The sequence below is a fragment of the Lipotes vexillifer genome, unplaced genomic scaffold (assembly GCF_000442215.2).
Source record: "Lipotes vexillifer unplaced genomic scaffold, Lipotes_vexillifer_v1.1 scaffold2019, whole genome shotgun sequence".
Taxonomy (NCBI): domain Eukaryota; kingdom Metazoa; phylum Chordata; class Mammalia; order Artiodactyla; family Lipotidae; genus Lipotes; species Lipotes vexillifer.
Window position 1 is genome coordinate 176550 of NW_006795869.1, and position 11990 is coordinate 188539.

An 11990-nucleotide genomic window follows, 5' to 3' on the forward strand; every position below is an offset into this window, starting at 1 on the left:
GGGAAAGAGACAAGGAGTTGGGGAGAGAAGTAAGAGTGAGAGGGATAGGGAAAGGCAGAGAAAAACATGGAGAGAAAGCCAAGGAAACAGAGGAATGAAAGGGATGGGGAGAGAGTGAAGGAAAGACCGGTGAAGGAGACAGGAGATGGATGGAGAAAAACAAGAAAGAAATGCAATTCAATTTGATTTGCTCCAGTCAACCCAGAGAAGATCCCTGTGTGGCAGGCAGCCTTATGCCCTTAATTGGGATGTAGGGGAAGACAGAATGGGTAGCTACATCCTGTAACCGAAGAGTCACGAGGCCCCGGGAAGTCCCACCCTCTTGGGGCTGGGCAGAGGCTTCATGGAGAAAGGACTATTCGAGGTGAATCTCAAAGCAGTGCTTCTCAAGCTACTTGCGGTGAAGGAACAGGGAGTTTTAAAAAAATTTTCCAATCTGTCACTAACCAACACTTTCATTAAAAAGCAACAAAATGAATTACTAGAAAAATGAAATGAGAAGAGACATACAAAATAAGCCGCCAATTTTTAAAATTAGATTGCACACATAAAATCTCTCTGTCAAATTGCTATGAAAGACTCTAAATGCTGACTCAAGCCCTGTACTTAAGCTGTCATGGGCCATAACAGAGTCCCTGGGCCAGGATGGGTTAACAGACCACACTTGGGGTAGCACTGCCGTAAAGGATGGGCTAGTGTTTTGGAGAGTAGATAATACGAAGAGACCTGGACCTGGCTGGGAGGGCCATGACAGAGCCCTTAGGGGATATGGAGATAACTTCTTGGTGTGAGGAGTTACAGGCAAACCAGGAGAGTGGGGTCAGAAGCCAAAGCAGGGGAGCATTTCCCACAGAGGAGTGTGAGATGCAGAGACGACCTGGTGAGGCCAGAAGGAGGCCCTTGGACTTTACCAAGGGCAGGTCACCAACCACCTGCAGGGTAGCAGCTCAGAAGAGTATGGCAGAGGGGGGCAGCCACAAGGGGTTAAGGAGGAACTGCAGGCTGCCAGAGCACACAACTTTCTAAGGAGCTGTCAGGAGGGCGCCAGGATGGTGAGCTGAAGGTGGAGCAGGGCTGGGGGAAAAGCTGTTTAAGGATGGGAGCGATTGTCCTCATCATCGCCATTACTGCCTCTACACCCACAGGTGGAGGGCTTGCTGCGAGCTGGGCAGCGCAGGCCTCGCGCGTCACTTAATCCTCAACGCTAGGGGGTGGGGCCTTTACCCCACTCTACTCATATGGAAGAGCTCACACGTGAGAGTTGGAGGACTCAAGTCCCAGGATAGCTGACTCTCGTGCCTGAACTTTTAATGCCACAGAGGGGATGCAGGGTGGAGAGACAGTGGCTTGCCTGGGAATGGAGAAGGTGGAACAGATGAAAGCAGCTTTGCCTGTGGACTTGAAGATCTGAGGGTTGGGGGAAGGGAGTGGGAGTCAGAGGCAGCCTCTCTGTGGGAAGAGGCCTAGCACAGTGAGGTTTGGCCCATGAGCTTTGGAGACAGAGGCCTGATTTTCGTCCTGTGCTCTGCTGCCTCCTAGCTCTGTGACCTTGACCATGTGACTTTATAACCTCTGAGTTCTTTAGGTGTGAAGTATTAATAATCCTTACCTCTGAGGGTTGTTGTGAAATTTAACTGAGACATTGAGTGGGCAGCGTTTAACACAGGGCCTGGTACAGAATAAGCGCTCAGTCAACCTTAGCTGTTAGTGGAAGGGGTAGGAGTGGCTGTAGGAATAAGAGAGGACAGGATGGGGGCAGGCGGGGACAGGGAAATCATGAGCTGTCAGGGAGGGGGTCTCGGCTATCTCACCTTGCCCACGGCGCTGGTCCAGGCCTCCAGACTGTCAGCTCCATCTGTGCCAAAATGCTGGATCCTCCCCCCAGTGAGGACGAGCTCAAAGGAAAAGGGGAACCTGGAGAGAAGATGAGGTCCGGGAGGAGAATGGGGGTGAGTGAGGGGGCTGGCAGGCTCAGGCTCAGGAAGGGAAAAGGGGAGTTCAGGGAACATGGCGGGTGTTACCTGTCGAGGTCACCTGGGTCAGTGGGTGGGGGGTTCACACCCAGACATACGACATCTTGGGGCTGGATGAGGTTGAGGGGTTCAGGGCTGCTTTCCGACACAAACATTTCCAGAGCCGCACCCAGCACGCACCACAGTCGGGGGGGAGCTAAGAAGGAAACTGATGGTCAGCAGGTGGCTGACCTCTGTCCCCACTGTCAGAATTCCCATTTACCAGATATTTATTCTATGCCAAGCCCTCTGCCTGTGTATGATCTCATGTAACCTTCACGGCTCTATGAAGTGGGTTTTACATTCACTCCTGTTTTGCAGAAGGAGAAACTGAGGCTCAGAATTTGAGTAGCTTGCCCAAGTCACATGGGTAGAAAGTAGCAGAGTTGGGATTTGACCTCCACAGTCGGACTTCAAAGCACAGCCTCTCAACCATCAGCCAATGCTGCCACCTGCCACGGTCCCTCTCTGACTCCCGGCACCCAGCCCACTCCAAGGCATGTCCCATCCCCGTCCTCTCCTCCCTGTCCCTCTGTGGAACACCCGTGCCCATCCTGGTTTCTGCCCACCTCCTCGCATCCCCTGGCTCCCTCCTCACCATCTCGGCCCCTGCGAGGGGGTGGCGGTCCAGCTTTGTTGCTAATGGGACCACAGTACAGGAAGCCGCTGTAAGTGGCAGGCACCACCACCTCATTGTACACGCCAGGGGAGGGGTCTGCAAGGGGAAGGAGAAGTGGTCAGGTCAAGCCAGTGTAATGGGACGGCCTGACCTCCTTGGGAAGGGATTGAATCAAGCAAGACAGTGGGACCCAACTCCATTGGCAGCATGGCCAAGTAGAGCCCAGTGGGGATGTCTCACCACCTAGATTAGAAAAGAGGGTGGCAGGGAGTGATGAGGCTTCTAAGCCAGGCCTTGCCCACTGTCTGTCCCCACCACAAGTCAGCTCTGGGTGGAGGCCTCAGAGCATGGGCCATCCTGTAAGTGTCTTGGCCCCTTTGGCACGACTACTGGAGACCAGCCTCTATAACATGACCATTTCTATGATCAGACTACCCCTGGGGAGGTGGGACCCGGCCTACTGGGGGTAGGCCAGGGGTAGGCCAGCACTAACATCTCAAACCTCCAGATCCATTCCAGACAGTGGTCATTTCATAACATCAAGAAATAGGACCTGGAGGACCTGGAGGGTTGGGAAACTGCCCAGGCTGGACCATTGTGATGGGCTGGGTGAGAGGTAATTGCCCCTCCCCCCGCTCCCCGGAAGAACCAAGGCTCAGGTCGGGGCTGAGAGTTCTTGCAGGGAGAGAGAGGAGGCATTTGTGGGGATTACCTGCAGGCAGGAGACCAGGGAAGCTGCCATCGAGGGCTGGAGGGGACCAGGGCTCCTCTCCCTCAAAAGCCTCAACACAGAGGAGCTGGGTCATGTTCTTTAGCAGGTTGGGTCCTGCCACAGCTGCACATAGTGCCTACAGGGAGAACACTGCAAGTTTAGGCATTTCAACTCAGAAGACTGCTTTCCCCCCTCCCCATCAGTCCCGGCCCTCCCTCCTACCTGGAGAAGCTGGCTATGATCTGGATACTGAGGGTGGGGTTTCCGGAAGAGACCTAGCCGGTACTTCCGGGAGATGAACTCTCCCCGAGGGCCAGGGGTGGTATCTGGATGCAGCCCTTCACCTGGGGGTAGCGCTCCTGCCCAGAAGCGGTTGGCACGATCATTTCCCAGGACAATGAACAACTGTAGGATGACAAGGGGCAGAGGCAAGTGACAGGAACTCAAGAGGCCCCAGACATTCCAATCCTGCCCCAAGCAGGACCCAAGGCCTCTTCTGCATATGCTCTCCTTCCATCCGCAACCCCGGCCCTCCACACAAACTTTCTTCCTCTTCAGACTCCTCACCTGCACTATCTCATTACTCCAGACACTTGTGTCCAGCTTCAGGCTCTGCACCTTGGAGATCCCAGAACCCAGGGCCCGGTGCTGACCTGTTAGGGTGTGAAGGGCATGTGGCAGGGGTACCCTGAGCCCTCCTGCCCCCAACTCCCTCCTTCTCCCCATTTCAGCTACAGGCTCCAGCCCTCACCTGCGCACTGCTTGCAGATGACCACCCCCAGGTTGACAGCGGCCCAGTCCGGGCGGGAGGCCTCACAGTCCGCACAGTGCCGGTTTGCCCGATTGGACCAGATCTTCTCAGCCACCTCGTAGTCAGACAGGGTCTCGGTTACTGCTTCCTGAAGAGCGGCCGCCCAGCTCTGCCGAGCGCCCCCAGACTCGGCTGTGAAGCTGAGGGGTGGACAGCCAGTCCGTGGGCATGGACACACCCCCCGACCTGTTCCATCCCCCTGGCCATGTGTGGGCCAGCCCAGACCCTCCTGACATCCTTGACCCTGTTCACTGGCCTCCCGTCAGTGCACGCGCACTGAATCCTACTGAGGAGGTCCCGGGTCCTCTGCACCCCTGTACCTCCACCAATGTTCTCTCCCCGAGCCTTGCCTCCTGCCAGTCTGGGCCCCACCTGAAGCAGCGATGCGGTGTGAGCAGGTCGAAGCTGCGACTCTTGGTCTCCCGGACACTGCAGCCTTGCAGTTCAATGAAGCAGATCCCGATGCCCAGAGAGAAGGCCTGGCAGGGTCGGGGGCAGGCACAGTGAGGCCAGAATGGGCTATAGGTCAGGCCCCTCGGCCCCAGCCCGGCCCTCCTCACCTGCTCACTCTTGTACAGGGCCAGCTCTCCGGGGCTCAACGCAGCAAACACCTTGGCCTTGTGCCCACGCAGCTCCAGCATGCCCGTGCGAAGGGGTCGGGGTGGCTGCGGGGACCGGGGGTGGCCCAGGAGGCGCTGCTCCTTCAAGCAGGATTGCACCGTGGAGCACCACGTGTCCCGCTGAGCTGGCGGGGGACGGGGAAGAGGGTCAGCCGGCTGTGTGCTCACCTGGCCTCCCCAGCCCTGCCCTGGCCCGGGAGGCCCTGGCCCTCACCCTCGCTCTCTGTGCGGAACACGAACACCCTCTGGCCGGTGACGACCTGGAACTTGTTGTCCTTGCTGCTGCGGGTCATCTCGATGGCTGTCAGAGGGATCACACCCTTGGGGAAGGGGTCCTGGAGGGGCAGACCATTGGCCCATGGGGACAGGAACTCAGCCACGTGCGCTGACCCCGGGGCGGCCAGTGCCAGCTTTTAATGAGATCAGCACTCATTCCGCAAGCAGTGGGGTACAGCTGCTAACCTAGCTCCTTGAGATGCTGACACCAGTCATGCGGTACCTGCCTCCCCACCAGGGGGGACTGGCCTTCCAATCCTGAGCCTCCCTCAGCCCTCCCTCTCCCTCTCCCTTTCCCCAGGCCCCATGTAGCATCTCCCGGACCTACCTTATCACTGCCAAAGTACATCAGACTCCTCCCATTGAACTGCACGAAGCGCCTCTGGAAGACGTAGTTTCTGGGGGAAGGCAGGGGCCGAGATCAGTAAGTGGTGGAAGCTGCATCCCGGGGCGTCCTAGGAGCTGGGAGCACTTGGGACCTGACCTCCACCACCACCACCACGCAGCCTCCCGCGCCCCCCTCCCCTTCCCTTCCCAGCAGCCCCACCCCTGAGGGGAGAGCTTGTCTAGCCAGCCACTGAGCAGGGGCGTGGGGCGGTCTGCCGTGGAGGAGAAGCTGGCATAGGGTGAAATGAGGTCATCGTTGGTCTCCGTGTCCAGGGCGGGCAGTGAGAGGGTGGAATCCCCCGGCAGCTCAAGGCTGGCATAGCCAGCGTCCTCTCGTGCCTCCAGATCCTGCCTGCTGAGCCTTGTGGGGGCCAAGACAGAGAGGGACACACATTAGACCCAGTTCCCTGGACAGCCCCACCCTCAGCGCCTAGTGGAATGCCCGGCAGGTACTGGATCTGCTTTTCAAACAGGGGAACAGGGAGGTTGAGAACCCAAAACACTAGCACGGAGCTTCTTCCCCGAGCACACTTGGACTTTGCATTTGAAAAATTTCAGTCCTTCGCCTCTGCCATTACGATTACTTGGCAGAAAATTTGGGGAAGGGCTGAGTAGATGGCTTTCTGCCACAGTTGCCCATACCTCATCAATAAGCCTAACTGGTTCTTGCTCCAGAAAGTTCTTGCCTTTCTCTCCCGGCACCAAGCTTCCATCAGTTCTCACCGAGGTGAAGGGAATCGCCTAACTGGTCACCTGCTCCCACTCGCACCCTCCCACCAAACATCCGTTCTCCCACTGACACCAGTGCTCTTTTAAGAATGCACATGAGAGCATTTCACTCACCAGCATGAACCTCTACAATGACTTCCCATTTGCACTTAGGATAAATCGAAATTCCTTACCAGGGGCTGCAAGGCTTTGTACAGTGAGACCCGTGGCAACTCCCCTGACCTCACCCTGTACCGCCCTCACCTTGCTTACTACAGTCCAGCCACATTCTCTTCCCCAGTTCGGAGCCTTTGCACATGGTGTTCCCTCTGCCTAGAGCACGCTTCCGTGGGCTACTTCTTCTCATCCTTCAAGTGTTCCTTCTCAGAAAGTCCTCTCTTATTCTCTATCGCTTTCCAGTGGTTCATTACCTCAGCTGCACAGAATCACCCAGGAAACTTAAAAACACCTGTATATGAGCCCCACACCAGACACTTAAATTTGAGTCTCTGGGAATGAGGCCCAGGCACCTGTTGTTTTAAAAGTGCCCCAGGGGGCTTCCCTGGTGGCGCAGTGGTTGCGAGTCCGCCTGCCGATGCAGGGGACACGGGTTCGTGCCCCGGTCCGGGAAGGTCCCACGTGCCGCGGAGCGGCTGGGTCCGTGAGCCATGGCCGCTGAACCTGCGCGTCCGGAGCCTGTGCTCCGCAATGAGAAGGGCCACAACAGTGAGAGGCCCGTATACCGGTAAAAAAATAAAAAATAAAAAAATTCCCCAGGATGTAATGCAGCTGAGGTTGAGAACCTCTACCCCATTTGTTTCCTACTCCACTGAGAAACTGAAGCAATCAGACGAGAACCCCCGCAGTCTCCCAGCACCTCATCTGCCCCATTTCACACACACACTGCCTTCCTCCTGGTACTGGAATCAATAGCCCTGTCTAAAGCCGGTCCGTCCTCTGAGCACTTGATCCTAGTACCCCCACCTACACAACGACATCACTCCAGACTTTCTCCCTTTTCTCTCCCCTACATCAGCTAGTTTTCCCTCTCTACCAGGTCATCCCTATTCACCTATGAACATACGTAGCATTCTATGCTATCAAAACCCCCTTCTTGACTCCACCTCTACTCTCAGTAACCACTCCAACTCTCTGCTCTTCTTTGCAGAAAAACTCCTCAAAAAATATTGTCTTCACATTTGCAACTCCTCCCCTTCCGTTCTCTCTCGAGCCCACTCTGATCAAGCTTTCACCCTCAGCACTTGTCAAGGTCCCGAGTGACCTCCACGTTGCCAGTTCCAGAGGTCAATTCTCAGCCCTCAACTTACCCAACCTCTCAGCAGCATCTGACATAGCTGACCTCTCCCTCCTCCTTGTACATTTTCTTCACTTAGCTCCTGTGGCATCAACTCCTCCTGATTTTCCCTCTGCTTCACTAACCATTTCTTTTCAGCCTGTTTTGCTGATTGTTCTTCTCCCAAACCTCTTGATACGGAAGTGTGCTTGGTTCTCTGCTCTATCAACACTCACTCACAGCTACATATACCCATCTAAATGCTGACAGCTCACAAATCTGGATCTGCAGCTCGGACCTCTTCCCCAAACTCCAGACTTGTGTATCCAGTGGCCTATCTGCCACCTCTTCTTGGTTGTATAGTACACACCTCAAATTCAACATATCTAAAACTGAACTCCTAATCTGCCCCCCACCTACCTCTGCTTTATGCCCAGGCTTCCCCATCTACGACCATGGCAACTCGAGGGACTTCCAGCTGCTCAGAACAGTGCTGTGGAACTAAATCTTTGAAATGTGGTTGTTTCATAGTTACAGCACAGCTCACACCAGACTAGCCACGTTTCATGCATTCAGCAACCACGCTTGGATACTGGCCACCACAACGGACAGTGCAGGCTCAGACCGAAACCCCTGAAGTCATTCTTGACTGCTCTTTTCTCTCACACCTCAATTTACCAGGACGGTTCACCTTCAAAACACAACCCAAACCAACCACTTCTCACCATCTCCACTCCCATCACGCTAGCCTGAGATGTCTCACCTAGATCACTGCAAGAACCTCCTAACTAGTCTTTCTGCTTCTGCTTTTGCCCCCTACAGACCATGCCCAACACAGCAACCAGAGGGATGCTTAAAATGTAAGTCAAAACCCTTCCGGGGCTTCCCTGGTGGCGCAGTGGTTGAGAGTCCACCTGCCGATGCATGGGACACGGGTTCGTGCCCAGGTCCAGGAAGATCCCACATGCCGCGGAGCGGCTGGGCCCGTGAGCCATGGCCGCTGAGCCTGCGCGTCTGGAGCCTGTGCTCCGCCACGGGTGAGGCCACAACAGCAAGAGGCCCGCGTACCGCAAAAAAAAACAAACCTTCCGCCTTCCCATTTCACTTAGAGTAAAAGCAAGTCCCTACAAGGTCCTACCCATCTGGCTCCTTTTACAGCTCTGACGGCAGCGTCTCCCCCAACTCTTCCCACCCTGCCCTACTCTGCCCCAGCCCAGCCGACTCTGTCATCACTCCTAGATCCCCGTGGGCAACTGGCCTCCTTAAAGCCTCTATTCTGGCCACTCTTCCCGCCTGCAACACTCTTCTCCTAGAAGAGGGCTAACTCCGTCCCCTCCTTCAACTTTTGGCTTGAATGTCATCCTCTTAATAATGGCAACTCTTAATGAAAAACTGCAGTCCACTCCCCCCTCACTCCATCCCAGCCCTCCTACCCGGTTCGATTTTTTCCATGGCACTTATCACCTTTTAACATATGGTGTAGCTCATTTATTATATCTGTTGTTAATTAACTATCTCCCCACAAGGGCAGGGATTTCTGATCTATCCCAAGTATCTACAACGATATCCGGCATTCAGTAGGTGCTCAATAAAGATAGTTAAATGAAGGAATGAAAGGCACTTCTCCCTATTTTAAATTATACATCCATTTCTTTGTCTACCTGTTTTATTTCCTGTCTGTCCCCACTGAGTCACAAGCTCCCTAAGAGGGGACTGGGTCTGTCATATTCATCCTGTACCTCAAGAACCCGGCTGGCACACAGTAGACACTCAATGCACATTTGACAAAAAACGGGAAACATGGCCACCACCAGCTCAACCGCTCCTCAAGCTGCCCCTCTTCCTGCCATCATCATGCTATGGACCACTCACCTGTGTTCAGCCCTTTCCTGACAGATAACTCTGCCTTCTCTTCTGTCGGGGACCCCTGGGACCCCCACAGGCTGGACACCATAGTACAGGCAACCAGGGTCCATGATGTGCACTGGCAGGAGGAAAAAAAGGGGAGACAGGGAAGAGGTCAGGTGAGAGTGTCTGAGGTCCTGAAGGGCACTGCCCCTCTTCCCCCAACCCATGATAACCCACCTACCTGTGCCCGTTGTGGGCCTGAGGGCAGGAGTTGGGGCAGTTGTCTGGGAGCTGTCTGGGGCCCTTAGGGGAAAGGTCTAGTGTCATTAAAGGAAAGAGAAGGAAGGACAAGCCCTCATGCCCTGTTCCTCCCTGCCCCCAGCATGGGATCCCCAGGGAGCCAACTCCACTCACATGTCCTGAGCTGTCTGTGCCCCGCCTCTTAAGTCCAAGCCGAAGTAGATGGCATTGGGCATCATCTCCATAGTATTCAAGGCTGAAGGCTGCTCAGAGGAGGACCTCTGAGGGACAGGAGGGGACCTCGGGCTGGGCTCTGGGCTCTTGGATGCTTCTGGTCTCCAGAGAGCTGGACTCAACCCAGGCCTCTGGGCGGTGGTGGGGCCACTGAGCCCACCAAATACTGTCCTGGGCTTAGGCACAGGCTTGGGGGGCTGCGCTTGGGGGGCTGGGCTGGGCGATGGCTCCATGGCACTTTCCAGTTGGGGATCCGGGGAGCCCTCTGCCGTGCCCGCCTGCAACAGGCGCAGAATGCGTTTCCGATGCCCTGTGGCGTTGATGCCCAATTGCCTCAGCTCCTCGTGGCCCAGGCCCTGGGCTGCACCCGCTGTAGCCAGGCCATGCCGCCGGAACACGTCTGCATACTGCTCCAGGTGCACCGTGGCCAGCCACACAGCGATGTCCAGGTCCTGAGGGGCAGCCATGGGGGCTCAGGCCATTGCTGGGGGGAGGGGCAGGGTGAAGGGAGGGCTCAGGCTGAGATTCCCCCTCCCTGTGCCAAAGTCTGAGGCCTGGACAGGGGTACCAGACTCCAGTCTTCCTCCAAAGAAGAATGACCAGAGGCCTGTAATCCTGGGGCAGAGCCATCCCAGAACATGCTTTCTCATTGCAGGTGAACCCCTTCATTTGCAGATGAGGAAACTGAGGCCCAGGGAGGGGAAGAGGCTTGCCCAGGGCTCACAACAAGTTGGCTTATCGATGGCAGTGTTGGTCCCTTAGCTCCTGCCCACCCTGTGTCTGGGTCAAAGCTCTGCCTCTGCATTACTGCACGTTCAACTAAGTAAGTCTGGGACAAGAGGCCAGAACCCTGCCCCTGCAGGGTGAAGGGGGGATGGTGGGGAGGAAGGGCCCATGATGTGCCCTAATCCTGCTGTGGCACAGAGTGGGGATAGGGCAGCTGTGGCACAAGAGGAGAGGGGAGATGCAGATCCCACTCCCACTGGTTTCCAGAGCTGAGGTACAGGCTCGGGCCATCCTAATCCTGGACGTTCCCAGTTCCCCCTCCCCTTCCACCTATTGTCTCTGCTCAAGACTTCCTTCCTGTCCCTCTGGCACTGGCTGCCCCCACATCCTGCCTCCCTTGGTCAGGCTGCCCAGAGAGCTCTAAGCAGTACCAACATCTGAGCAGAGGCCACTTGGGGAGTGAGGATGGGGCAGAGAACTGAGTCAGAGAGATGAGGGACCAGGGGTACACCAGGGTCTTCACTCTGCAGCATCTTCTCACATATGTGTGTGCAAACAGGAGCACCCACTCTGCAGGAACTCACAATGTGAAACGACATCCCCCTACCTCTGCTTTCTCCAAGTCTTCCTTCGCCCTGCTCATGCCTTTGGACTCAGGTCTCTGAGGCTCTGTCCCATTCCACCAGCCTGACCCTGACCCTGCTCTACTGCCTAGACCTACCTTGGATTCTGTCTCCCTGAGTTTTATCTCTACCCTGTCCCTGTCCCTACCCCACTCCATCTCCATCGCCATCTCTACCTCTAAATCCATCTCGGTCCCTCTCCTTGTTTTGCTCTCTGTCATTAAGCCTCTCCCTGCCTCCGTCTTCAATTTTAACTAGATCTTCCGTTTCATCTGTGTCTCTGGCCACATGAAATTGGCTCTAGGTTTCTGTCTCTGCCTCTGCCCTGACGGCTCTCTCCCAGTTTCTCTCCTGCGGGGTTCTGGCCAGGACTCCCTCTCGCCCCAGCATCAGCTCTGGCCTCTCTGCCTCTCTGTGGCCGAGCCCCTCCCCAAGCTAGGGCCGGGGTGCTGCGCCTCCCACCCTGACTCAGAGTCCAGTTTCCCAGTGACTCAGGCCCGACTCGAGGGCATGGGACTGGGAACTAGGAGGTGCGCGGGGCAGGAGTGCGGGGGCGGGCCAGGCCGCGCGGAGCAGCTCCGGCTACGACGAGGGAGGAGGCAAGGAGGGAGGGGGCAGAGGCCGGCAACCCGAGGGAGGGGCGGTGGCTGCGGGGAGGGGGAGAGGGGTGGGCCCCCGGCGCGGGCCGGGCCGGGGATCCCACGAACGCTCTCGAGGAGGTGATGGGGAGGAGTCTGGGAGGCAGGGGCCCGGGGGCGCGGGGGTCCTCACCTCACTAAGCGGCTGCAGTCGGCTCCCAGGTGCCCGACTCGCTGCCGGAGGGTCCGGGTCCTGCCGCGCCGGCCCCGCCTCCCCTCAGCCCTCCCCCGACGGGGCCCAG

The 11990-nt window shown here is 56.6% G+C and overlaps 1 protein-coding gene across 1 annotated transcript in view; it reads right to left on the reverse strand.

Moving 5' to 3' along the window:
- The window catches only part of ARAP3 (ArfGAP with RhoGAP domain, ankyrin repeat and PH domain 3), a 22399-nt gene extending 11814 nt beyond the window's left edge, over positions 1–10585 (reverse strand). Inside the window, exons 1-15 of the mRNA XM_007467940.1 lie at positions 9702–10585; positions 9529–9590; positions 9312–9423; positions 5598–5798; positions 5379–5448; positions 4989–5109; positions 4715–4899; positions 4527–4633; positions 4095–4294; positions 3911–3996; positions 3566–3748; positions 3344–3479; positions 2611–2727; positions 2022–2169; positions 1812–1914 (exon numbers count right to left, since the gene is read on the reverse strand). Coding sequence (XP_007468002.1) covers positions 1812–1914; positions 2022–2169; positions 2611–2727; positions 3344–3479; positions 3566–3748; positions 3911–3996; positions 4095–4294; positions 4527–4633; positions 4715–4899; positions 4989–5109; positions 5379–5448; positions 5598–5798; positions 9312–9423; positions 9529–9590; positions 9702–10228 — 2358 coding nt within the window. The 5' untranslated portion in view covers positions 10229–10585. The remainder of the gene's footprint in view (positions 1–1811; positions 1915–2021; positions 2170–2610; positions 2728–3343; positions 3480–3565; positions 3749–3910; positions 3997–4094; positions 4295–4526; positions 4634–4714; positions 4900–4988; positions 5110–5378; positions 5449–5597; positions 5799–9311; positions 9424–9528; positions 9591–9701) is intronic.
- Positions 10586–11990: the final 1405 nt, after the last annotated feature.